This window comes from Phasianus colchicus, chromosome 35 (assembly GCF_987193195.1).
Source record: "Phasianus colchicus chromosome 35, bPhaCol1.hap1.1, whole genome shotgun sequence".
Lineage (NCBI taxonomy): Eukaryota > Metazoa > Chordata > Aves > Galliformes > Phasianidae > Phasianus > Phasianus colchicus.
This window is the reverse complement of record NC_143470.1, coordinates 1,861,030-1,885,916: the sequence shown is the minus strand read 5'-3', so window position 1 is coordinate 1,885,916 and position 24,887 is coordinate 1,861,030. Positions and strand designations below refer to the sequence as shown.

The window sequence follows — 24,887 nt, the reverse complement described above, 5'->3', positions numbered from 1 at the left end:
ACCCCCCCACATCAAAATTTTCACCCCCCCCCCCTTGACCCCCCCCCAGGAGGAGAACATCTCCCCCCCCCCCCCAATGTCAATCTCAACCCCCCCCACCCCCCATAAAACCCCCATTTACGCCCCCCCACCCCCCCCAAAACCCCTTTTAACCCCCATAACCCCCCCCAAAATCCCCCCATTGACCCCCCCACATCAAAATTTTCACCCCCCCCCCCTTGACCCCCCCCCAGGAGGAGAACATCTCCCCCCCCCCCCAATGTCAATCTCAACCCCCCCACCCCCCCATAAACCCCCCATTTACGCCCCCCCACCCCCCCCAAAACCCCTTTTAACCCCCGTAACCCCCCCCAAAATCCCCCCATAACCCCCCCCAAAATCCCCCCATTGACCCAACTGACCCCCCCCCCATCAAAATTTCCCCCCCCCCCCTTTGGCCCCCCCCCCAGTAGGAGAACATCTGCCCCCCCCCACCCCCCATAAACCCCCCATTTACACCCCCCCACCCCCCCCAAAACCCCTTTTAACCCCCATAACCCCCCCCAAAATCCCCCCATTGACCCAACTGACCCCCCCAGCACCCCATTGACCCCCCCCACATAAAAATCTTCACCCCCCCCCCCCATCCCCCCCCCACAGGAGGAGAACATCTCCCCCCCCCAATGTCAATCTCAACCCCCCCACCCCCCATAAAACCCCCATTTACGCCCCCCCACCCCCCCCAAAACCCCTTTTAACCCCCGTAACCCCCCCCAAAATCCCCCCATTGACCCAACTGACCCCCCCCCATCAAAATTTCCCCCCCCCCAGGAGCAGAACATCTCCCCCCTCCCCCCCATAAAATGAGTTCCAACCCCCCCCACCCCCCATAAAACCCCCATTTACGACCCCCCACCCCCCCCAAAAACCCCTTTTAACCCCCATAACCCCCCCCAAAATCCCCCCATTGACCCCCCCCACATCAAAATCTTCACCCCCCCCCCCCCTTGACCCCCCCCCAGGAGCAGAACATCTCCCCCCTCCCCCCCATAAAATGAGTTCCAACCCCCCCCACCCCCCATAAAACCCCCATTTACGCCCCCCCACCCCCCCCAAAACCCCTTTTAACCCCCATAACCCCCCCAAAATCCCCCCATTGACCCAACTGACCCCCCCCATCAAAATTCTCCCCCCCCCCCCTTTTGCCCCCCCCCAGGAGGAGAACATCTCCCCCCCCCTCCCCAATGTCAATCTCAGGTCCCCCCACCCCCCATAAAACCCCCATTTACGCCCCCCCACCCCCCCAAAACCCCTTTTAACCCCCATAACCCCCCCCAAAATCCCCCCATAACCCCCCCCAAAATCCCCCCATTGACCCCCCCACATCAAAATCTTCACCCCACCCTTTGCCCCCCCCCCCCTTTGCTCCCCCCCAAGGAGAACATCAGCTCCCCCCTCCCCATAACATCAATGTCAACCCCCCCACCCCCCATAAAACCCCCATTTACGCCCCCCCACCCCCCCCAAAACCCCTTTTAACCCCCATAACCCCCCCCAAAATCCCCCCATTGACCCAACTGACCCCCCCAGCACCCCATTGACCCCCCCCCCAATCAAAAATTCCCCCCCCCCCAGGAGGAGAACATCTGCCTGCACTGGGCTTCGTTCACGGGCAGCGCCGAAATCGCCCAGGTTCTGCTGGACGCCCGCTGTGACCTCCATGCTGTCAACTTCCATGGGGACACACCGCTGCACATCGCCGCCAGGGAGAGCTACCACGACTGTGTCATGTAGGGGGGGGGTCAAAAATTTGGGGGGGGGGGGTCGAAAATTTGGAGGGGGGGGTCGAAAATTTGAGGGGGGGGGAGGGATGGGGTCGTAGGAGGGGTGATGGAGTGCTGTGGGTGCTGTGGGTGCTGTAGGAATTGGGATGGGGGGGGGATTGGGGTCACTGGTGGGGGGGGGGGGCAACAAGGGGGGGGTCCAAATTTGGGGGGGGGTCGAAAATTTGGAGGGGGGATCGAAAATTTGAGGGGGGGGGAGCGATGGGGTCGTAGGAGGGGTGATGGGGTGCTGTGGGTGCTGTGGGTGCTGTAGGAATTGGGATGGGGGGGGTGTTGGGTATCTTGGGGTGGGGGGGCAACAAGGGGGGGGGTCAAAATTTGGGGGGGGGTCGAAAATTTGGAGGGGGGATCGAAAATTTGAGGGGGGGGAGCGATGGGGTCGTAGGAGGGGTGATGGGGTGCTGTGGGTGATGTGGGTTCTATAGGAATTGGGATGGGGGGGGTGTTGGGTATCTTGGGGTGGGGGGGCAACAAGGGGGGGGGTCAAAATTTGGGGGGGGGTCGAAAATTTGGAGGGGGGGTCGAAAATTTGAGGGGGGGAGCGATGGGGTCGTAGGAGGGGTGATGGGGTGCTGTGGGTGCTGTGGGTGCTGTAGGAATTGGGGTGGGGGGGGTGTTGGGTATCTTGGGGTGGGGGGGCAACAAGGGGGGGGTAAAAATTTGGGGGGGGGTCGAAAATCTTGAGGGGGGGTCGAAAATTTGAGGGGGGGGGGAGCGATGGGGTCGTAGGAGGGGTGATGGGGTGCTGTGGGTTCTATAGGAATTGGAGGGGAGGGGGGTATTGGGTGTCATGTAGGGGGGGGCTGTTGGGTGTCATGTAGGGGGGGGGGTCGAAAATTTGGGGGGGGGTCGAAAATTTGGAGGGGGGGTCAAAAATTTGAGGGGGGGGAGCGATGGGGTCGTAGGAGGGGTGATGGGGTGCTGTGGGTGCTGTAGGAATTGGGATGGGGGGGCTGTTGGGTATCTTGGGGTGGGGGGGCAACAGGGGGGGTTGAAAGTTTGAGGGGGGGGTCGAAAATTTGAGGGGGGGGTCGAAAACTTGGAGGGGGGGGTCGAAAATTTGAAGGGGGGGAGCGATGGGGTCGTAGGAGGGGTGATGGGGTGCTGTGGGTGCTGTGGGTGCTGTAGGAATTGGGATGGGGGGTTTTGGCTGTCATGAAGGGGGGGGGCAACAAGGGGGGGGTAAAAATTTGGGGGGGGGGTCAAAAATTTGGAGGGGGGGGTCGAAAATTTGAGGGGGGGGAGCGATGGGGTCGTAGGAGGGGTGATGGGGTGCTGTGGGTGCTGTAGGAATTGGGATGGGGGGGTATTGGGTGTCTTGGGGTGGGGGGGCAACAGGGGGGGTTGAAAGTTTGAGGGGGGGGTCGAAAATTTGAGGGGGGGGTCGAAAACTTGGAGGGGGGGGTCGAAAATTTGAAGGGGGGGAGCGATGGGGTCGTAGGAGGGGTGATGGGGTGCTGTGGGTGCTGTAGGAATTGGGATGGGGGGGTATTGGGTGTCTTGGGGTGGGGGGGCAACAGGGGGGGTTGAAAGTTTGAGGGGGGGGTCGAAAATTTGAGGGGGAGGTCGAAAATTTGGAGGGGGGGTCGAAAATTTGAAGGGGGGGGGAGCGATGAGGTCATAGGAGGGGTGATGGGTGCTGTGGGTGCTGTGGGTGCTGTAGGAATTGGGGGGGATGGGGGGTATTGGGTGTCATGTAGGGGGGGGGATGAACATTTAGGGGGGGGGGTCGAAAATTTGGAGGGGGGGTTGAAAATTTGAGGGGGGGGGAGCGGTGGGGTCGTAGGAGGGGTGATGGGGTGCTGTGGGTGCTGTGGGTCCTGTAGGAATTGGGATGGGGGGGGTGTTGGGTGTCATTGGGGGGGGGTCTCGAGGTTGGGGGGGGTCCCTGAGGTGCTGGGGGGTCTCAGGGGTGGGGGGGTCCTTGGGGTGCTGGGGGGGGGGCAGGGGGACGTTTTTTTTGGGGTGGGGGGGGTCCTGGGGGTCCTAAAGGTGCAGAGGATCCTATGGGTGCTGTGGGGAGGGGGGGTCTGTGAGGTTCTATAGGGCACTGGGGGTCATGGGGGAATTGGGGGGGGGTCTCGCGGTTGGGGGGGGGTCCTTGGGGTGCTGGGGGGGGGCAGTGGGGAGTTTTTTTTTTGGGGGGGGGTCGCAGGGTCCAAAGGTGCAGAGGATCCTATGGGTGCTGTGGGGGGGGGGTCCGTGAGGTTCTATAGGGCACTGGGGGTCGTGGGGGAATTGGGGGGGGGTCTCGAGGTTGGGGGGGGTCCCTGAGGTGCTGGGGGGTCTCAGGGTGGGGGGGGGTCCTTGGGGTGCTGGGGGGGGGGGCAGGGGGACATTTTTTTTGGGGTGGGGGGGTCCTGGGGGTCCCAAAGGTGCAGAGGATCCTATGGGTGCTTGGGGGGGGGTCCGTGAGGTTCTATAGGGCACTGGGGGTCGTGGGGGAATTGGGGGGGGGTCTCGGGGTTGGGGGGGGGCCCTGAGGTGCTGGGCGGTCTCAGGGGTGGGGGGGGGTCCTTGGGGTGCTGGGGGGGGGGCAGTGGGGGGGTCACAGGGTCCCAAAGGTGCAGAGGATCCTATGGGTGCTGGGGGGGGCGGGGTGGGGCGTGAGGTTCTATAGGGCACTGGGGGTCGTGGGGGAATTGGGGGGGGGTCTCGGGGTTGGGGGGGGTCCCTGAGGTGCTGGGGGGTCTCGGGGGTGGGGGGGGGTCCTTGGGGTGCTGGGAGGGGGGGTGGGGGGGTCGCAGGGTCCCAAAGGTGCAGAGGATCCTATGGGTGCTGTGGGGGGGGTCCGTGAGGTTCTATAGGGCACTGGGGGTCATGGGGGAATTGGGGGGGGGGTCTCAGGGTTGGGGGGGGGTCCTTGGGGTGCTGGGGTGCTGGGGGGGGGGCAGGGGGACGTTTTTTTTGGGGTGGGGGGGTCCTGGGGGTCCTAAAGGTGCAGAGGATCGTATGGGTGCTGTGGGGGGGGTCTGTGAGGTTCTATAGGGCACTGGGGGTCGTGGGGGAATTGGAGGGGGGGTCTCAGGGTTGGGGGGGGTCCTTGGGGTGCTGGGGTGCTGGGGGGGGGGCAGGGGGACGTTTTTTTTGGGGTGGGGGGGTCCTGGGGGTCCTAAAGGTGCAGAGGATCGTATGGGTGCTGTGGGGGGGTCTGTGAGGTTCTATAGGGCACTGGGGGTCGTGGGGGAATTGGAGGGGGGGTCTCAGGGTTGGGGGGGGTCCTTGGGGTGCTGGGGTGCTGGGGGGGGGGGGCAGTGGGGATTTTTTTTGGGGTGGGGGGCGTCCTGGTGGTCCTAAAGGTGCAGAGGATCCTATGGGTGCTTGGGGGGGGGGTCCTGATGTTCCATAGAGAACAGGGGGTTCCTGGGTGGGATTTGGGGGTATTTGAAGGGTCTCTCAGAAGGGCCCCCCCCCACTATTTTTTGCTCCCCCCCCCCCCTCCCCAGTTTGTTCCTGTCCCGGGGGGCCGATCCCGAATTGAGGAATAAAGAGGGGGATTCACCCCTGGATTTGACCCCCGAACGTTCAGACGTTTGGGTGGCCCTGCAGCTCAACCGCAAATTGAGGCTGGGGGCTGCGGGCAGAGCGCTGCGCACCGAGCGCATCGTCAGCAGGTAATTTGGGGGGGGGGGTCGGGGGGGGTCAGGAGGGGGGTTTGGGGGGGTTATTGGGGGTCTGGGGGGGTTTTGAGGCTGGGGGCTGCGGGCAGAGAGTTGCAGAGCAAGAGCATTGTCAGCTGGTATTTGAGGGGGGGGTTGGAGGGGGTTTGGGGGGGTCTTGGGGGGGGTTGGGGGGGTTATTGGGGGTCTGGGGGGGTCATAGGGGGTCTTGGGGGGGGTTGGGGGGGTTATTGGGGTCCTGGGGGGGTCATAGGGGGTCTTGGAGGGGGGTTGGGGGGGTTATTGGGGGTCTGGGGGGGTCATAGGGGGTCTTGGGGGGGGGTTGGGGGGGTTATTGGGGTCGGGGGGGGTCATAGGGAGTCTTGGGGGGGGGTTGGGGGGGTTATTGGGGTCGGGGGGGGTCATAGGGGGTGTTGGGGGGGGGTTGGGGGGGTTATTGGGGGTCTGGGGGGGTCATAGGGGGTCTTGGGGGGGGGATTGGGGGGTTATTGGGGGTCTGGGGGGGTTTTGAGGCTGGGGGCTGCGGGCAGAGAGTTGCAGAGCAAGAGCATCGTCAGCAGGTATTTTGGGGGGGGGGGCTCAGGGGGGGTCGGGAGGGGGGGTAATGGGGGATTTTGAGGGGTTATTGGGGTCCTGGGGGGGTCATAGGGGGTCGTGGGGGGGGTTTGGGGGGGTTTGGGGGGTCCTGGGGGGGGGTTTGGGGGGGTTATTGGGGGTCTGGGGGGGTTTTGAGGCTGGGGGCTGTGGGCAGAGAGTTGCAGAGCAAGAGCATCGTCAGCAGGTATTTTGGGGGGGGGGGCTCAGGGGGGGGGGTTGGGGGGTGTTGGTGGGGGTTGGGGCAGTTATTGGGGGTCTGGGGGGGTCATAGGGGGTCTTGGGGGGGCGTTGGGGGGGTTATTGGGGGTCTGGGGGGGTTTTGAGGCTGGGGGCTGAGGGCAGAGAGTTGCAGAGCAAGAGCATTGTTAGCAGGTATTTTGGGGGGGGGGCTCGGGGGGGGGGGTTGGGGGGGTTCTTGGGGGGTTGTGAGGGGTTATTGGGGTCCTGGGGGGGTCATAGGGGGTCTTGGGGGGGTCTTGGGGGGGGGCTGGGGGGGTTATTGGGGGTCTGGGGGGGTTTTGAGGCTGGGGGCTGTGGGCAGAGAGTTGCAGAGCAAGAGCATCGTCAGCAGGTATTTTGGGGGGGGGGCTCAGGGGGGGTCGGGAGGGGGGGTAATGGGGGATTTTGAGGGGTTATTGGGGTCCTGGGGGGGTCATAGGGGGTCGTGGGGGGGTCGTGGGGGGGGTTTGGGGGGGTTATTGGGGGTCTGGGGGGGTTTTGAGGCTGGGGGCTGCGGGCAGAGAGTTGCAGAGCAAGAGCATCGTCAGCAGGTATTTGAGGGGGGGGTCAGGAGGGGGGTTTGGGGGGGGTCTTGGGGGGTTGTGAGGGGTTATTGGGGGTCTGGGGGGGTCATAGGCTGTCTTGGGGGGAGGTTGGGGGGGGTTTGGGGGGTCCTGGGGGGGGCTTGGGGGGGTTATTGGGGGTCTGGGGGGGTTTTGAGGCTGGGGGCTGCGGGCAGAGAGTTGCAGAGCAAGAGCATCGTCAGCAGGTATTTTGGGGGGGGGGCTCAGGGAGTGTTATTGGGGGGGGTCTTGGAGGGGGGTTGGGGGGTTCTGAGGGGTTATTGGGGTCCTGGGGGGGTCATCGGGGTCTTGGGGGGGGGGCTGGGGGGGTTATTGGGGGTCTGGGGGGGTTTTGAGGCTGGGGGCCGCGGGCAGAGCGCTGCGCACCGAGCGCATCGTCAGCAGGTAATTTGGGGGGGGGGTCTTGGGGGGGGTTTGGGGGGGTTATTGGGGGTCTGGGGGGGTCATAGGGGGTCTTGGGGGGGGGCTGGGGGGGTTATTGGGGGTCTGGGGGGGTTTTGAGGCTGGGGGCTGCAGGCAGAGAGTTGCAGAGCAAGAGCATCGTCAGCAGGTATTTGGGGGGGGGGTCAGGAGGGGGGTTTGAGGGGGTCTTGGGGGGGGTTGGGGGGCTTATTGGGGTCCTGGGGGGGTCATAGGGGGTCTTGGGGGGGTGTTGGGGGGGTTATTGGGGGTCTGGGGGGGTCATAGGGGGTCTTGGGGGCGGGTTGGGGGGGTTATTGGGGTCGGGGGGGGGTCATAGGGGGTCTTGGGGGGGGGTTGGGGGGGTTATTGGGGGTCTGGGGGGGTCATAGGGGGTCTTGGGGGGGGATTGGGGGGTTATTGGGGGTCTGGGGGGGTTTTGAGGCTGGGGGCTGCGGGCAGAGAGTTGCAGAGCAAGAGCATCGTTAGCAGGTATTTGAGGGGGGGGTTGTGAGGGGTTATTGGGGTCCTGGGGGGGTCATAGGGGGTCCTGGGGGGGGGTCCTGGGGGGGTTATTGGGGGTCTGGGGGGGTCATAGGGGGTCTTGGGGGGGGGTTGTGGGGGGTTATTGTGGGTCTGGGGGGGTTTTGAGGCTGGGGGCTGCGGGCAGAGAGTTGCAGAGCAAGAGCATCGTCAGCTGGTATTTTGGGGGGGGGGCTCAGGGGGGGGGTTGGGGGGTCTTGGGGGGTTCTGAGGGGTTATTGGGGTCCTGGGGGGGGTTATTGGGGGTCTGGGGGGGTTTTGAGGCTGGGGGCTGCGGGCAGAGCGCTGCACACCGAGCGCATCGTCAGCAGGTAATTTGGGGGGGGGTCGGGGGGGGGTCTTGGGGTGGTTCTGAGGGGTTATTGGGGTCCTTGGGGGTTTGTGGGGGTCTTGGGGGGGATTGGGGGGGTTATTGGGGGTCTGGGGGGGTTTTGAGGCTGGGGGCTGCGGGCAGAGAGTTGCAGAGCAAGGGCATCGTCAGCAGGTATTTGGGGGGGGGGGTCAGGGGGGGGGTCAGGGGGGGGTCTTGGGGGGTTGTGAGGGGTTATTGGGGTCCTGGGGGGGTCATAGGGGGGTCTTGGGGGGGGGCTGGGGGGGTTATTGGGGGTCTGGGGGGGTTTTGAGGCTGGGGGCTGCGGGCAGAGCGCTGCGCACCGAGCGCATCGTCAGCAGGTATTTTGGGGGGGGGGTCGGGGGGGGTCAGGAGGGGTCAGGAGGGGGGTTTGGGGGGGTCTTGGGGGGGGTTTGGGGGGGTTATTGGGGGTCTGGGGGGGTTTTGAGGCTGGGGGCTGCAGGCAGAGAGTTGCAGAGCAAGAGCATCGTCAGCTGGTATTTGAGGGGGGGGTTGGAGGGGGTTTGGGGGGGTCTTGGGGGGGGTTGGGGGGGTTATTGGGGGTCTGGGGGGGTCATAGGGGGTCTTGGGGGGGGGGGTTGGGGGGGTTATTGGGGGTCTGGGGGGGGTTTGAGGGGGATTGGGGGGGGGCTGGGGGTCTTGGGTTGTGATTGAGCAGATTATGGGGGTCCTGGGGGGGGGAGTTGGGGGGTCTATGGGGGTCTTGGGGGGGGATTTTTGGGGGTCCTGGTTGGGATGTGGGGAATCCTGGGGGTCTCTGGGGGTCTTGGGGGTTATTTGGGGGTCTGTGGGGGGGTCTTGGGGGGTCCTGGGGGGGGTCTTAGGGGTTATTGGGGGTCCTGGGGAGATATTGGGGGATATTTGGGGGTCCTGGGGGGGGGATTTGGGGTCTTGGTTGGGATGTGGGGAATCCTGGGGGGTCTTTTGGGGTCCTGGGGGTTATTTGGGGGTCTGTGGGGGGGGTCTTGGGGGTCCTGGGGGGGTCTTAGGGGGTATTGGGGGTCCTGGGGAGATATTGGGGGATATTTGGGGGTCCTGGGGGGGGATTTGGGGAATCCTGGGGTCCTGGGGGGGGGATTTGGGGGTCTTGGTTGGGATGTGGGGAATCCTGGGGGTCTTTGGGGGTCCTGGGGGTTATTTGGGGGTCCTGAGGGGGCTTTGTGGGGGGTCTTAGGGGTTATTGGGGGTCCTGGGGAGATATTGGGGGATATTTGGGGGTCCTGGGGGGGATTTGGGGGTCCTGGTTGGGATTTGGGGAATCCTGGGTCCTGGGGGGGGGATTTGGGGGTCTTGGTTGGGATGTGGGGAATCCTGGGGGTCTTTGGGGGTCCTGGGGGTTATTTGGGGGTCCTGGGGGGGTCTTGGGGGGCTCTTAGGGGGTTATTGGGGGTCCTGGGGAGATATTGGGGGATATTTGGGGGTCCTGGGGGGGGATTTGGGGGTCCTGGTTGGGATTTGGGGAATCCTGGGTCCTGGGGGGGGGGATTTGGGGGTCTTGGTTGGGATGTGGGGAATCCTGGGGGTCTTTGGGGGTCCTGGGGGTTATTTGGGGGTCCTGGGGGGGTCTTGGGGGGCTCTTAGGGGGTTATTGGGGGTCCTGGGGAGATATTGGGGGATATTTGGGGGTCCTGGGGGGGGATTTGGGGGTCCTGGTTGGGATGTAGGGAATCCTGGAGGTCTTAGGGGGTCCTGGGGGTTATTTGGGGGTCTGTGGGGGGGTCTTGGGGGGTCTTGGGGGTCTTGGGGGGTCCTGGGGGGGGTCTTAGGGGTTTTTGGGGGTCCTGGGGGGATATTGGGGGGTATTTGGGGGATATTTGGGGGCATGGGTTGGGATTTGGGGGTCTTGGTTGGGATGTAGGGAATCCTGGGGGTCTTTGGGGGGTCTTGGGGTTTATTTGGGGGTCTGTGGGGGGGTCTCCATCCCATTTCCCCCCCCCTTATTTTGCAGGGATGTGGCTCAGGGTTGTGAGAACATCCCTGGGGATATTTGGGGGTCCTGGGGGGGTATTTGGGGGTCCTGGTTGGGATGTAGGGAATCCTGGAGGTCTTAGGGGGTCCTGGGGGTTATTTGGGGGTCTGTGGGGGGGTCTTGGGGGGTCTTGGGGGTTTTTGGGGGTCCTGGGGGGGGTCTTAGGGGGTATTGGGGGTCCTGGGGAGATATTGGGGGATATTTGGGGGATATTGTGGGGTCCTGGGGGGGGATTTGAGGGGATTTGGGGGTCCTGGTTGGGATGTGGGGAATCCTGGGGGTCTTGGGGGGTCTTGGGGGTTATTTGGGGGTCTGTGGGGGGGTCTTGGGGGTATTGGGGGGGTCTTAGGGGGTTATTGGGGGTCCTGGGGAGATATTGGGGGATATTTGGGGGTCCTGGGGGGGGGATTTGGGGGTCTTGGTTGGGATGTAGGGAATCCTGGGTCCTGGGGGGGGATTTGGGGGTCTTGGTTGGGATGTAGGGAATCCTGGGGGTCTTTGGGGGTCTTGGGGGTTATTTGGGGGTCTGTGGGGGGGTCCTGGGGGGGTCTTGGGGGTATTGGGGGGTCCTGGGGAGATATTGGAGGATATTTGGGGGATATTTGGGGGATATTGTGGGGTCCTGGGGGGGGATTTGGGGGGATTTTGGGGGGTCTTGGTTGGGATGTAGGGAATCCTGGGTGTCTTTGGGGGTCTTGGGGGTTATTTGGGGGTCTGTGGGGGGGTCTGCAACCCTTTTCCCCCCCCCTTTTTTTGCAGGGATGTGGCTCAGGGTTGTGAGAACATCCCTGGGGATATTTGGGGGCATGGGTTGGGATTTGGGGGTCTTGGTTGGGATGTAGGGAATCCTGGGGATCTTTGGGGGTCTTGGGGGTTATTTGGGGGTCTGTGGGGGGGTCTGCAACCCTTTTCCCCCCCCCTTTTTTTGCAGGGACGTGGCTCGGGGTTACGAAAACGTCCCCATCCCGTGTGTGAACGCGGTGGACGAGGAGCCCTGCCCTGAGGATTACAAATACATCGCCGAGAACTGCGAGACCTCGGCCATGAACATCGACCACAACATCACCCACCTGCAGGTGGGGGATTGGGGGGGGGCTGGGGGGGTTAAAAATGGGGATTGGGGGGGATTTGGGGGGGTTTGGGGGGCAAAAAAAGGGGGATTTGGGGGGTTGGGGGGTTAAAAATGGGGATTGGGGGGGATTTGGGGGGGATTTGGGGGGTTGGGGGGCAAAAAAAGGGGGATTTGGGGGGTTGGGGGGTAAAAAAGGGGGATTTGGGGTGTTGGGGGGTTAAAAAAGGGGGGATTGGGGGGGATTTGGGGGGGTTGGGGCTAAAAAATGGGGGGATTTGGGGGGGTTGGGGGATAAAAAATGGGGGATGTGGGGGGGATTTGGGGTCTTTGGGGGATAAAAAAGGGATTTTGGGGGGGCTTGGGGGTAAAAAATGGGGGATTTGGGGGGGTTGGGGGGCAAAAAAAGGGGGATTTGGGGGGTTGGGGGGTTAAAAAGGGGGATTTGGGGGGGATTTGGGGGGTTGGGGGGTAAAAAAATGGGGGATTTGGGGGGGTTGGGGGGTTAAAAATGGGGATTGGGGGGGATTTGGGGGGTTGGGGGGTTAAAAAAGGGGGATTTGGGGGGGATTTGGGGGGTTGGGGGGCAAAAAAAGGGGGATTTGGGGGGTTGGGGGGTAAAAAAATGGGGGATTTGGGGGGTTTGGGGACAAAAAAGGGGGGATGGGGGGATTTGGGGGGGTTGGGGGTAAAAAATGGGGGATTTGGGGTCTTTGGGGGATAAAAAAGGGATTTTGGGGGGGCTTGGGGGTAAAAAAGGGGGGATTTGGGGTCTTTGGGGGGGTTGGGGGGTTAAAAAAGGGGATTTGGGGGGGTTGGGGAGTAAAAGTGGGGGATTTGGGGGGGATTTGGGGTCTTTGGGGGGCTAAAAAAGGGGGTTTTGGGGGATTCGGGGGGTAAAAAAGGGAGGTTTTGGCGTCTTTGGGGGGGTTGGGGGGTTGTAATGGTGATAAGAGGGGGGGGAATGGGGATTTTGGGGGGGGGCAGGGGGTTTTTGGGGGGGGGAAATGGGATTTTGGGGGGTTTAAATGGGGGAAATTTGTGGGTTTGGGGGCTGGAGGGGGGGGGGAAGGGAGGATTTATTGGGGTTGGGGGGGGGAATGGTGATAAGGGGGGGGTATTGGGGGGGGGGATGAGGATTTTGGGGGGGGGGAGTGGGGTTTTTGGGGGGGGGCAACGTTTTTTGGGGGGGGGAAATGGGGATTTTGGGGGCTTTGAATGGAGGAAAATTGTGGGTTTGGGGGCTGGAGGGGGGGGGAAGGGAGGAATAATTGGGGTTGGGGGGGGGGGGGAATGGTGATAAGGGGGGGGATGGTGATAAGGGGGGGGTATTGGGGGGGGGATGGGGATTTTGGGGGGGGGGGTTTTTGGGGGGGGGAAATGGGGATTTTGGGGGCTTTAAATGGGGGAAATTTATGGGTTTGGGGGCTGGAGGGGGGGGGAAGGGAGGAATTCTTGGGGTTGGGGGGGGGAATGGTGATAAGGGGGGGGAAGGTGATAAGGGGGGGGGATATTGGGGGGGGATGGGGATTTTGGGGGGGGGCAGGGGGTTTTTGGGGGGGAAATGGGGATTTTGGGGGGTTTAAATGGGGGAAATTTGTGGGTTTGGGGGCTGGTGGGGGGGGGAAGGGAGGATTTATTGGGGTTGGGGGGGGGAATGGTGATAAGGGGGGGGTATTGGGGGGGGGATGAGGATTTTGGGGGAGGGGAGTGGGGTTTTTGGGGGGGGGCAACGTTTTTTGGGGGGGGGAAATGGGGATTTTGGGGGCTTTGAATGGGGGAAAATTGTGGGTTTGGGGGCTGGGGGGGGGGGGAGGGAGGAATTATTGGGGTTGGGGGGGGGGAAAGGTGATAAGGGGGGGGATGGTGATAAGGGGGGGGTATTGGGGGGGGGGGATGAGGATTTTGGGGGGGGGCAGGGGGTTTTGGGGGGGGGAAATGGGGATTTTGAGAAAGGAAATGAGGATTATTTGTGAGGGGGGGGGGTCAAAGTGTGGAGAAGGGGATTTGGAGGGGGGAAGCTGGGAAAGGGGGGTGTTTTTTTTTGGGGGGGGGGGGGCGTTTGAATTTATGCTTTTTGTCGTTGTGGGGGGGGGGGGGGGAGGATTTATGGTTTTTTTTTTTTGGGGGGGGGGGGGGGGAGGGAAGGGTCCATTTTTTGGAGGAGAAAATCCAGGTTTTTTTTTTGGGGGGGGGGGGGGGGTTGGAAAAGGAGATGAATTCGGGGGGGGGGGGGTTGAGAGGGGGTTGAAGGGGGGGGTCTTCAATTTCTGGCCCCCCCCCCCCCCCCAGCATTGCACGTGCCAGGACGACTGCTCCTCTTCCAACTGCCTCTGTGGGCAGCTCAGCATCCGCTGCTGGTATGATAAGGTGAGGAGGTGGTTTTTTTCCCCCCATATCCCCCATAGAAGCCCCCCAAATCCCCCTCACGGCCCCCAAAATCCCCCCAAATCCCCCCCATATCCCCTTCAGGACCCCCCAAATCCCCCCCATATCCCCTCACGGCCCCCAAAATCCCCCCAAATCCCCACCATATCCCCTTCAGGACCCCCAAAATCCCCCCCATATCCCCTCACGACCCCCAAAATCCCCCCAAATCCCCACCATATCCCCTTCAGAACCCCCCAAATCCCCCCCATATCCCCTCAGGACCCCCCAAATCCCCCCCATATCCCCTCACGACCCCCAAAATCCCCCCAAATCCCCACCATATCCCCTCAGGACCCCCAAAATCCCCTCATATCCCCCATAGAACCCCCCAAATCCCCCAAATAACCCCCAGGACCCCCCAAAATCCCCCACAGAACCCTTCCAAATCCAACCCAGGACCCTCAGGACCCCCAAAATCCCCCCCATATCCTCCCCAGGACCCCTAAAATCCCCCAAATCCCCCCCCGGATCCCCCAAAATCCCCCCAGGACCCCCCAAATCCCCCAAAATCCCCCACAGAACCCTCCCAAATCCAACCCAGGACCCTCAGGACCCCCCAAATCCTCCCCAAATCCCCCCAGGACCCCCCAAAATCCCCTCATATCCCCCATAGAAGCCCCCAAATCCCCCTCACGACCCCCAAAATCCCCCCAAATCCCCCCCATATCCCCTCAGGACCCCCAAATCCCCCCCATATCCCCTCACGACCCCCAAAATCCCCCCAAATCCCCCCCATATCCCCTCAGGACCCCCAAAATACCCCCCAAAAATACCCCCCATATCCCCTCACGACCCCCAAAATCCCCCCAAATCCCCCCCATATCCCCTCACGACCCCCCAAAATCCCCCCAAATCCCCCCCATATCCTCCCCAGGACCCCTAAAATCCCCCAAATCCCCCCCAGGATCCCCCAAAATCCCCCAGGACCCCCCAAATCCCCCAAAATCCCCCACAGAACCCTCCCAAATCCAACCCAGGACCCTCAGGACCCCCAAAATCCTCCCCAAATCCCCCCAGGACCCCCCAAAATCCCCTCATATCCCCCATAGAAGCCCCCAAATCCCCCTCACGACCCCCAAAATCCCCCCAAATCCCCCCCATATCCCCTCACGACCCCCAAATCCCCCCCATATCCCGCCCATATCCCCTCACGACCCCCAAAATCCCCCCAAATCCCCCCCATATCCCCTTCAGGACCCCCCAAATCCCCCCCATATCCCCTCACGACCCCCAAAATCCCCCCCATATCCCCTCACGACCCCCAAAATCCCCCCAAATCCCCCCCATATCCCCTTCAGGACCCCCAAAATCCCCCCCATATCCCCTCACGACCCCCAAAATCCCCCCAAATCCCCCCCATATCCCCTCAGGACCCCCAAAATCCCCTCATATCCCCCATAGAACCCCCCAAATCCCCCAAATAACCCCCAGGACCCCCCAAAATCCCCCACAGAACCCTTCCAAATCCAACCCAGGACCCTCAGGACCCCCAAAATCCCCCCCTTTTCCCCCCAGGACCCCTAAAATCCCCCAAATCCCCCCCAGGACCCCCCAAATCCCCTCATATCCCCCATAGAACACCCCAAATCCCCCCAGGACCCCCCAAATCCCCCCATATCTCCTCCAGGACCCTCCCAAACCCCCCCCCCAGAACCCTCCCCCCACCACCTCTTCCCAATTTGGGTGAATGGAAACCTCCCACCCCCCCCCCGCCCCCCAAACCCCCTTCATTGCTTGAGAGGTTGAGGATTTTGGATGGGGGGGGGGGTTGGGAATGGGAGAGTTGGTTTGGATTTTTAAGGGGGGGGGGCTCAAAACCCCCATTTTTTGTGAATGGGGACCCTATAAACCCATGGGTGGCCTCGTTTTGGATGGGGGGGGCTCAAAATCCCCATTATTTGTGAATGGGGACCCTATAAAACCCATGGGTGGCCTCGTTTTGGGTGGGGGGGGGGCTCAAAATCCTCATTTGTGTGAGTGGGACCCCCACCAAACCCATGGGTGGCCTCATTTTGGATGGGGGGGGCTCAAAACCCCCATTATTTGTGAATGGGGACCCTATAGAACCCATGGGTGGCCTCGTTTTGGGTTGGGGGGGCTCAAAACCCCCATTATTTGTGAGTGGGGACCTTATAGAACCCATGGGTGGCCTCATTTTGGATTGGGGGGGGCTCAAAACCCCCATTTTTTGTGAATGGGGACCCTATAGAACCCATGGGTGGCTTCATTTTGGATGGGGGGGGCTCAAATCCCCCATTATTTGTGAATGGGACCCTATAGAACCCATGGGTGGCCTTGTTTTCGATGGGGGGGGGCTCAAAACCCCCATTTTTTGTGAATGGGACCCTATAGAACCCATGGGTGGCCTCATTTTGGATGGGGGGGGGCTCAAATCCCCCATTATTTGTGAGTGGGGACCCTATAAAACCCATGGGTGGCCTTGTTTTGGGTTGGGGGGGGCTCAAAATCCCCATTATTTCTGAATGGGGACCCTATAGAACCCATGGGTGGCCTTGTTTTGGGTTGGGGGGGCTCAAAACCCCCATTATTTGTGAATGGGGACCTTATAGAACCCATGGGTGGCCTCATTTTGGATTGGGGGGGGCTCAAAACCCCCATTTTTTGTGAATGGGGACCCTATAGAACCCATGGGTGGCTTCATTTTGGATGGGGGGGGGCTCAAATCCCCCATTATTTGTGAATGGGACCCTATAGAACCCATGGGTGGCCTTGTTTTCGATGGGGGGGGGCTCAAAACCCCCATTTTTTGTGAATGGGACCCTATAGAACCCATGGGTGGCCTCATTTTGGATGGGGGGGGGCTCAAATCCCCCATTATTTGTGAGTGGGGACCCTATAAAACCCATGGGTGGCCTTGTTTTGGGTTGGGGGGGGCTCAAAATCCCCATTATTTCTGAATGGGGACCCTATAGAACCCATGGGTGGCCTTGTTTTGGGTTGGGGGGGCTCAAAACCCCCATTATTTGTGAATGGGACCCTATAGAACCCATGGGTGGCCTTGTTTTCGATGGGGGGGGGCTCAAAACCCCCATTTTTTGTGAATGGGACCCTATAGAACCCATGGGTGGCTTCATTTTGGATGGGGGGGGCTCAAATCCCCCATTATTTGTGAATGGGACCCTATAGAACCCATGGGTGGCCTTGTTTTGGGTTGGGGGGGGCTCAAAATCCCCATTATTTCTGAATGGGGACCCTATAGAACCCATGGGTGGCCTCGTTTTGGATTGGGGGGGGCTCAAAAACCCCATTATTTGTGAATGGAAACCCCTTGATTCCCTGTTTTATGAATGGGACCCCCTCAAAACCCCAATTTTTCTGAATGAGAACCCCTCAAAACCCCAGTTTTTGTGAATGGAACCCCTTGAATCCCTGTTTTATGAATGGAGGCTCCTCAAAACCCCAATTTTTGTGAATGGAACCCCCTCAGAACTGCATTTTTTGTGAATGGAGACCCCTTGAATCCCTGTCTTGTGAGTGGAAGCTCCTCAGAACCCCAATTTTTGTGAATGAAATCCCTCGAATCCCTATTTTATGAACGGGAGCTCCTCAAAGCCACATTTTTATGAATGGAAACCCCTCAAAACCCCAGTTTTTTGTGAATGGAACCCCTTCAGAACCCCAATTTTTGTGAATGGGAACCCCTTGAATCCCTGTTTTATGAATGGAAGCTCCTCTGAGCCACATTTTTATGAATGGGAGCCCCTCAAAACCCCAATTTTTTGTGAATGGACCCCCTTGAATCCCTGTTTTATGAACGGGACCCCCTCAAAACCCCTGTTTTTGTGAATGGAACCCCTTGAATCCCTATTTTATGAACGGGAGCTCCTCAAAGCCACATTTTTATGAATGGAAACCCCTCAAAACCCCAGTTTTTATGAATGGAACCCCCTCAGAACCCTGATTTTTGTGAATGGAACCCCTTGAATCCCTGTTTTATGAATGGGACCCCCTCAAAACCCCAGTTTTTGTGAATGAAATCCCTGGAATCCCTGTTTTATGAACGGAAGCTCCTCAAAGCCGCATTTTTATGAATGGAAACCCCTCAAAACCCCAGTTTTTGTGAATGGAAACCCCTCAGAACCCCAATTTTTGTGAATGGAACCCTTTGAATCCCTGTTTTATGAATGGAAGCTCCTCAGATCCACATTTTTATGAATGGGAACCCCTCAGAACCCCAGTTTTTGTGAATGAAATCCCTCGAATCCCTGTTTTATGAACGGAAGCTCCTCAGATCCACATTTTTATGAATGGGAACCCCTCAAAACCCCAATTTCTGTGAATGGGATCCCCTCAGAACCCCAATTTTTGTGAATGGGACCCCTTATATCCCTGTTTTGTGAATGGAGGCTCCTCAAAACCCCAATTTTTTGTGAATGGAACCCCTCGAATCCCTGTTTTATGAACGGAAGCTCCTCAAAGCCGCATTTTTATGAATGGAAACCCCTCAAAACCCCGGTTTTTATGAATGGGATCCCCTCAAAACCCCAATTTTACCCTTCTCCCCCCCCTTCCCGCCCCCCAGGACGGTCGACTGCTGCAGGAGTTCAACAAAATCGAGCCCCCCCTCATCTTTGAGTGCAACCAGGCCTGCACGTGTTGGCGCAGCTGCAAGAACCGCGTGGTGCAGAGCGGCATCAAGTCAGCCAAAATCGCCCTTTTCTACCCCAAAATTTCCACCCCAGCCCCCAAAACCCACAACTCTGCCCCCCCCAATCCCAACCCGACGTCCCCAAATCCCACTTTTGTGTCTCAAAATTTGGCATTTTGCCCCAAAATTTGGCATTCTTACCTCAAAATCCCACTTTTGTGCCTCAAAATTTGGCATTCATGCCCCAAAATTTGGCATTCGTGCCCCCAAATCCCAACCCTGTGTCCCCAAATCCCCCCTAATCACCCCCCAGGACCCCCTAAAACCCCCTAAATCCCCCACTTCTCCCCCCTCAGGACCCCCAAATCCCCTCCAGGACCCCAAAATCCCCCCTAATTCCCCCCCAGGACCCCCTAAAACCCCCAATCCCCCCCCAAATCACCCCCAGGACCCCCAAAATCCCCCAATCTCCCCCACTTCTCCCCCCTCAGGACCCCCAAATCCCCTCCAGGACCCCCCAAATCCCCTCTAATCCCCCCCAGGACACCCTGAAACCCCCAATCCCCCCCAAATCACCCCCCAGTACCCCCAAAATCCCCCAATCTCCCCACTTCTCCCCCCTCAGGACCCCCAAATCCCCTCCAGGACACCCAAAATCCCCCAATTCCCCCCTAATCCCCCCCCCAGGACCCCTTAAAACCCCCAACCCCCCCAAAATCCCCCCCCAGGACCACCAAAATCCCCCAATTCCCCCCTAATCCCCCCCCAGGACCCCCTAAAACCCCCAATCCCCCCCCAAATCACCCCCCAGGACCCCCAATCTCCCCCACTTCTCCCCCCTCAGGACCCCCAAATCCTCTTCAGGACCCCCCAAAATCCCCCTCCCAACCCCCCAGGACCCCAAATCCCCCCCCCCCCAACCCAAATCTTCCCTTTCCCCCCCCCCCAGGGTTCGGCTCCAGCTCTACAGGACGGCCAAAATGGGGTGGGGGGTGAGGGCTCTGCAGGCCATCCCCCCTGGGACCTTCATCTGCGAGTGAGTGGGGGGGCTTTGGGGGATTTGGGGAGGATTTTAGGGGTCCTGGGGGGGATATGGGGGGATTTGGGGAGGATTTTAGGGGTCCTGAGGGGGATTTTCGGGGATATGGGGGGTCCTGGGGGGAAAAGGGGGGGATTTTGGGGGGTCCTGGGAGGCATTTGGGGCATTTGGGGGGTTCTATGGGGGATATGAGGGGATTTTGGGGGTCCTGGGGGGATATGGGGGGGATTTGGGGGGTTCTGAAGGGGATATGGGGAGATTTGGGGGGATTTTGGGGGGTCCTGGGGGGCATTTGGGGGATTTGGGGGGTTCTATGGGGGATATGAGGGGATTTTGGGGGTCCTGGGGGGGATTTGGGGGGGATTTGGGGGGATTTTGGGGGTCGTGAGGGGGATTTTGGGGGCTTCTATGGGGGATATGGGGGGATTTTGGGGGGTCCTGGGGGGATTTGGGGAGGATTTGGGGGGGTCCTGAGGGTCCTGGGTTGGATTTGGAAGGGTTCTGTGGGGGATTTGGGGGGGTCCTGGGGGGCATTTGGGGGATTTGGGGGGTTCTATGGGGGATATGAGGGGATTTTGGGGGTCCTGGGGAGGGATTTGAGGAAGATTTTGGGGGTCCTGAGGGTCCTGGGGGGGATTTGGGAGGGTTCTGTGGGGGATTTTGGGGGGTCCTGGGGGGAAAAGGGGGGGATTTGGGGGGTCTTGAGGGTCCTGGGGGGGATTTGGGAGGGTCCTGGAGGAGATATGGGGGGATTTGGGGGGTCCTGGGGGGATTTGGGGTGTTCTATGGGGGATATGAGGGGATTTGGGGGGTCCTGGGGGGGATTTTGGGGGAGTTTGGGGGTCCTGGGGGGAAAAGGGGGGGATTTTGGGGGTCCTGAGGGTCCTGGGTTGGATTTGGAAGGGTTCTGTGGGGGATTCTGGGGGGTCCTGGGGGGCATTTGGGGGATTTGGGGGGTTCTATGGGGGATATGAGGGGATTTTGGGGGTCCTGAGGGGATATGGGGGGGATTTGGGGGGATTTTGGGGGTCGTGAGGGGATATGGGGGGGATTTGGGGGGTCCTGAAGGGGATATGGGGGGGATTTGGGGGGATTTTGGGGGTCGTGAGGGGGATTTGGGGGGCTTCTATGGGGGATATGGGGGGATTTTTTGGGGATTTGGGGGTATTTGGGGAGGATTTGGGGGGTCCTGAGGGTCCTGGGTTGGATTTGGAAGGGTTCTGTGGGGGATTTTGGGGGGTCCTGGGGGGCATTTGGGGGATTTTGGGGGGTTCTATGGGGGATATGAGGGGATTTTGGGGGGTCCTGAAGGGGATATGGGGAGATTTGGGGGGATTTTGGGGGGTCCTGGGGGGCATTTGGGGGATTTGGGGGGTTCTATGGGGGATATGAGGGGATTTTGGGGGCCCTGGGGGGGATTTGGGGGATTTTAGGGGTCCTGGGGGGGGATTTTGGGGGATTTTGGGGTGAATTCCTGGGATTTTGGGGTCCTATTACCTCAATTTTGGGATAATTATTGGGATTTTGGGGTCGGAGTGTGGGATTTTGGGGTGAATTCCTGGGATTTTGGGGTCTTTTCTCCCGAATTTGGGGCCATTTTGGGGATTTGGGGTGTGAGTGTGGGATTTTGGGGTGAATTGGTGGGATTTTGGTCCCGCAGGTACGTGGGGGAGCTGATCTCTGACGCGGAGGCCGACGTCCGTGAGGACGATTCGTATCTCTTCGACCTGGACAACAAGGTGCTCATTTTGGGGCCAAATCCCACAATTTTGGGTCCGTCTCATCGTATTGGGTCAAATCTGGGTCGTTTTGGGTCTAATTGGTGCCATTTTGGGTCAAATTGGTGCCATTTTGGGTCTAATTTCTGCTGTTTTGGGTCAAATTGGTGGCATTTTGGGTCAAATCTGTGCTGTTTTGGGTCAAATCTGTGCTGTTTTGGGTCTAATTTGGTGCAATTTTGGGTCTAATTTGTGCTGTTTTGGGTCGAATTGGTGCCATTTTGGGTCAAATCTGTGCCGTTTTGGGTCAAATTGGTGGCATTTTGGGTCAAATCTGTGCTGTTTTGGGTCAAATCTGTGCTGTTTTGGGTCTAATTTGGTGCAATTTTGGGTCTAATTTGTGCTGTTTTGGGTCGAATTGGTGCCATTTTGGGTCAAATCTGTGCCGTTTTGGGTCAAATCTGTGCTGTTTTGGGTCAAATCTGTGCTGTTTTGGGTCAAATCTGTGCAATTTGGGATCAAATCTGTGCTGTTTTGGGCCTAATAGGTGTCATTTTGGGTCAAATCTGTGCTGTTTTGGGTCAAATCTGCCCTATTTTGGGTCGAATTTGTGCCATTTTGGGTCAAATCTGTGCCATTTTGGGTCTAATTGGTGCCATTTTGGATGAAATCTGTGCTGTTTTGGGTCGATTTGGTGCCATTTTGGGTCAAATCTGTGCTGTTTGGGATCACATCTGCCCTATTTTGGATCGAATTGTTGCCATTTTGGTTCAAATCTGTGCAATTTGGGATCAAATCTGCCCTATTTTGGGTCGAATTGGTGCCATTTGGGGTCAAATCTGTGCTGTTTTGGGTCTAGTTAGTGCCATTTTCAGTCAAATTGGTGCCATTTTGGGTCAAATCTGTGCAATTTTGAGTCCAATTTCCACCATTTTGAGCCCAATCTCCACCATTTTGAGCCCAATCTCCACCATTTCGAGCCCAATCTCCACCATTTTGAGCCCAATCTCTGCCATTTTGAGCCCAATCTCCACCATTTCGAGCCCAATTTTCACTATTTTTCGTCCAATTTTCACTATTTTGATCCCAATCTCTGCCATTTTGATCACAATCTCTGCCATTTTGAGCCCAATTTCCACCATTTCGAGCCCAATCTCCACCATTTCGAGCCCAATCTCCACCATTTCGAGCCCAATCTCCACCATTTTGAGCCCAATCTCCACCATTTCGAGCCCAATCTCCACCATTTTGAGCCCAATCTCTGCCATTTTGAGCCCAATCTCCACCATTTCGAGCCCAATCTCCACCATTTTGAGCCCAATCTCTGCCATTTTGAGCCCAATCTCCACCATTTCGAGCCCAATTTTCACTATTTTTCGTCCAATTTTCACTATTTTGATCCCAATCTCTGCCATTTTGATCACAATCTCTGCCATTTTGAGCCCAATTTCCACCATTTCGAGCCCAATCTCTGCCATTTCGAGCCCAATCTCCACCATTTTGAGCCCAAACTCCACCATTTCGAGCCCAATCTGCCATTTTGAGTGCAATTTCCACTATTTTCAGCCCAATCTCCACCATTTCGAGCCCAATTTCCACCATTTTGATCCCAATTTCCACCATTTCGAGCCCAATTTCCACTATTTTGGGTCCAATCTCTGCCATTTTGAGTCAAATCTGTCCCATTTTGAGTCCAATCTGTGCCATTTTGAGCCCAATCTCCACCATTTCGAGTCCAATCTCTGCCATTTTGAGTCCAATTTTTACTATTTTCATCCCAATCTCTGCTATTTTCAGCCCAATCTCCCCCATTTTGAGCCCAATTTCCACCATTTCGAGCCCAATCTCCACCATTTCGAGCCCAATTTCCACCATTTCGAGCCCAATTTCCACCATTTCGAGCCCAATCTCCACCATTTCGAGCCCAATTTCCACCATTTTGAGCCCAATCTCCACCATTTCGAGCCCAATCTCCACCATTTCGAGCCCAATCTGCCATTTTGAGTCCAATCTCTGCCATTTTGAGCCCAATTTTCACTATTTTGAGCCCAATCTCCGCCATTTTGAGCCCAAACTCCACCATTTCGAGCCCAATCTGCCATTTTGAGTCCAATTTTCACAATTTTGAGCCCAATCTCCACCATTTTGAGTCCAATCTCTGCCATTTTCAGTCCAATTTTCACTATTTTCAGCCCAATCTCCACCATTTTGAGTCCAATCTCCACCATTTCGAGCCCAATCTCCACCATTTCGAGCCAAATCTACCATTTCGAGCCCAATTTTCACAATTTTCATCCCAATCTCCACCATTTCGAGCCCAACCTCCACCATTTCGAGCCCAATCTGCCATTTTGAGTCCAATTTTCACTATTTTCATCCCAATCTCTGCTATTTTTAGCCCAATTTCCACCATTTCGAGCCCAATTTCCACCATTTTGATCCCAATCTCCACCATTTCGAGCCCAATCTCCACCATTTCAAGTCCAATTTCCACTAATTTGAGTCCAATCTCTGCCATTTTGATCCCAATCTCTGCCATTTTGGGTCAATCTCTGCCATTTCGATCCCAATCTCCACCATTTTGAGCCCAATCTGCCATTTTGAGTCCAATTTTCACTATTTTCAGCCCAATCTCCACCATTTTGAGCCCAATCTCCACCATTTTGAGCCCAATCTCCACCATTTTGAGTCCAATCTCTGCCATTTTGAGTCCAATTTTCACTATTTTCAGCCCAATCTCCGCCATTTTCAGCCCAATCTCCACCATTTCGAGCCCAATCTCTGCCATTTTGAGTCCAATCTCTGCCATTTCGAGCCAATTTCCACCATTTCGAGCCCAACCTCCACCATTTCGAGCCCAATCTCCACCATTTCGAGCCAATCTCCACCATTTCGAGCCCAATTTCCACTATTTTGAGTCCAATCTCCACCATTTTGATCCCAATCTCCACCATTTCGAGCCCAATCTCTGCCATTTTGAGTCCAATTTTCACAACTTTCATCCCAATCTCCACCATTTTGAGCCCCATCTCCGCCATTTTGAGCCCAATCTCCACCATTTCGAGCCCAATCTCCACCATTTCGAGCCCAATCTCCACCATTTCGAGCCCAATCTCCACCATTTCGAGCCCAATCTCTGCCATTTCGAGCCCAATCTCCACCATTTCGAGCCCCATCTCTGCCATTTTGAGTCCAATTTTCACTATTTTCATCCCAATCTCCACCATTTTGAGTCCAATCTCTGCCATTTTGAGCCCAATTTCCACTATTTTGAGTCCAACCTCTGCCATTTTGAGTCCAATTTCCACTATATTGGGTCAATCTCTGCCATTTTGAGCCCAATTTCTGCCATTTTGAGTCAAATCTCTGCCATTTCGAGCCCAATCTCTGCCATTTTGAGTCCAATTTCCAGCATATCGAACCCAATCTCCTCTATTTTGGGTCAATCTCTGCCATTTCGAGCCCAATCTCCACCATTTCGAGCCCAATCTCCACCATTTCAAACCCAATCTGCCATTTTGAGTCCAATTTTCACTATTTTGAGCCCAATCTGCACCATTTTGAGCCCAATCTCCACCATTTCGAGCCCAATTTCCACCATTTCGAGGCCAATTTCCACCATTTTGAGTCCAATCTCTGCCATTTTGAGTCCAATTTTCACTATTTTCAGCCCAATCTCCAGCATTTCGAGCCCAATCTCCACCATTTTGAGCCCAATCTCCACCATTTCAAGCCCAATCTCCACCATTTCGAGCCCAATCTCCACCATTTCAAGTCCAATTTCCACTAATTTGAGTCCAATCTCTGCCATTTTGATCCCAATCTCTGCCATTTTGGGTCAATCTCTGCCATTTCGAGCCCAATCTCCACCATTTTGAGTCCAATCTGCCATTTTGAGTCCAATTTTCACTATTTT

The 24,887-nt window shown here is 57.9% G+C and overlaps 1 protein-coding gene across 1 annotated transcript in view; it reads left to right on the top strand.

Moving 5' to 3' along the window:
* Positions 1-24,887, top strand: part of EHMT2 (euchromatic histone lysine methyltransferase 2) — a 66,443-nt gene that overhangs the window by 29,584 nt on the left and 11,972 nt on the right. The window contains exons 17-23 of the mRNA XM_090129280.1: positions 1,615-1,769; positions 5,270-5,437; positions 11,038-11,182; positions 13,468-13,545; positions 18,149-18,264; positions 19,164-19,250; positions 20,914-20,992. Coding sequence (XP_089985406.1) covers positions 1,615-1,769; positions 5,270-5,437; positions 11,038-11,182; positions 13,468-13,545; positions 18,149-18,264; positions 19,164-19,250; positions 20,914-20,992 — 828 coding nt within the window. The remainder of the gene's footprint in view (positions 1-1,614; positions 1,770-5,269; positions 5,438-11,037; positions 11,183-13,467; positions 13,546-18,148; positions 18,265-19,163; positions 19,251-20,913; positions 20,993-24,887) is intronic.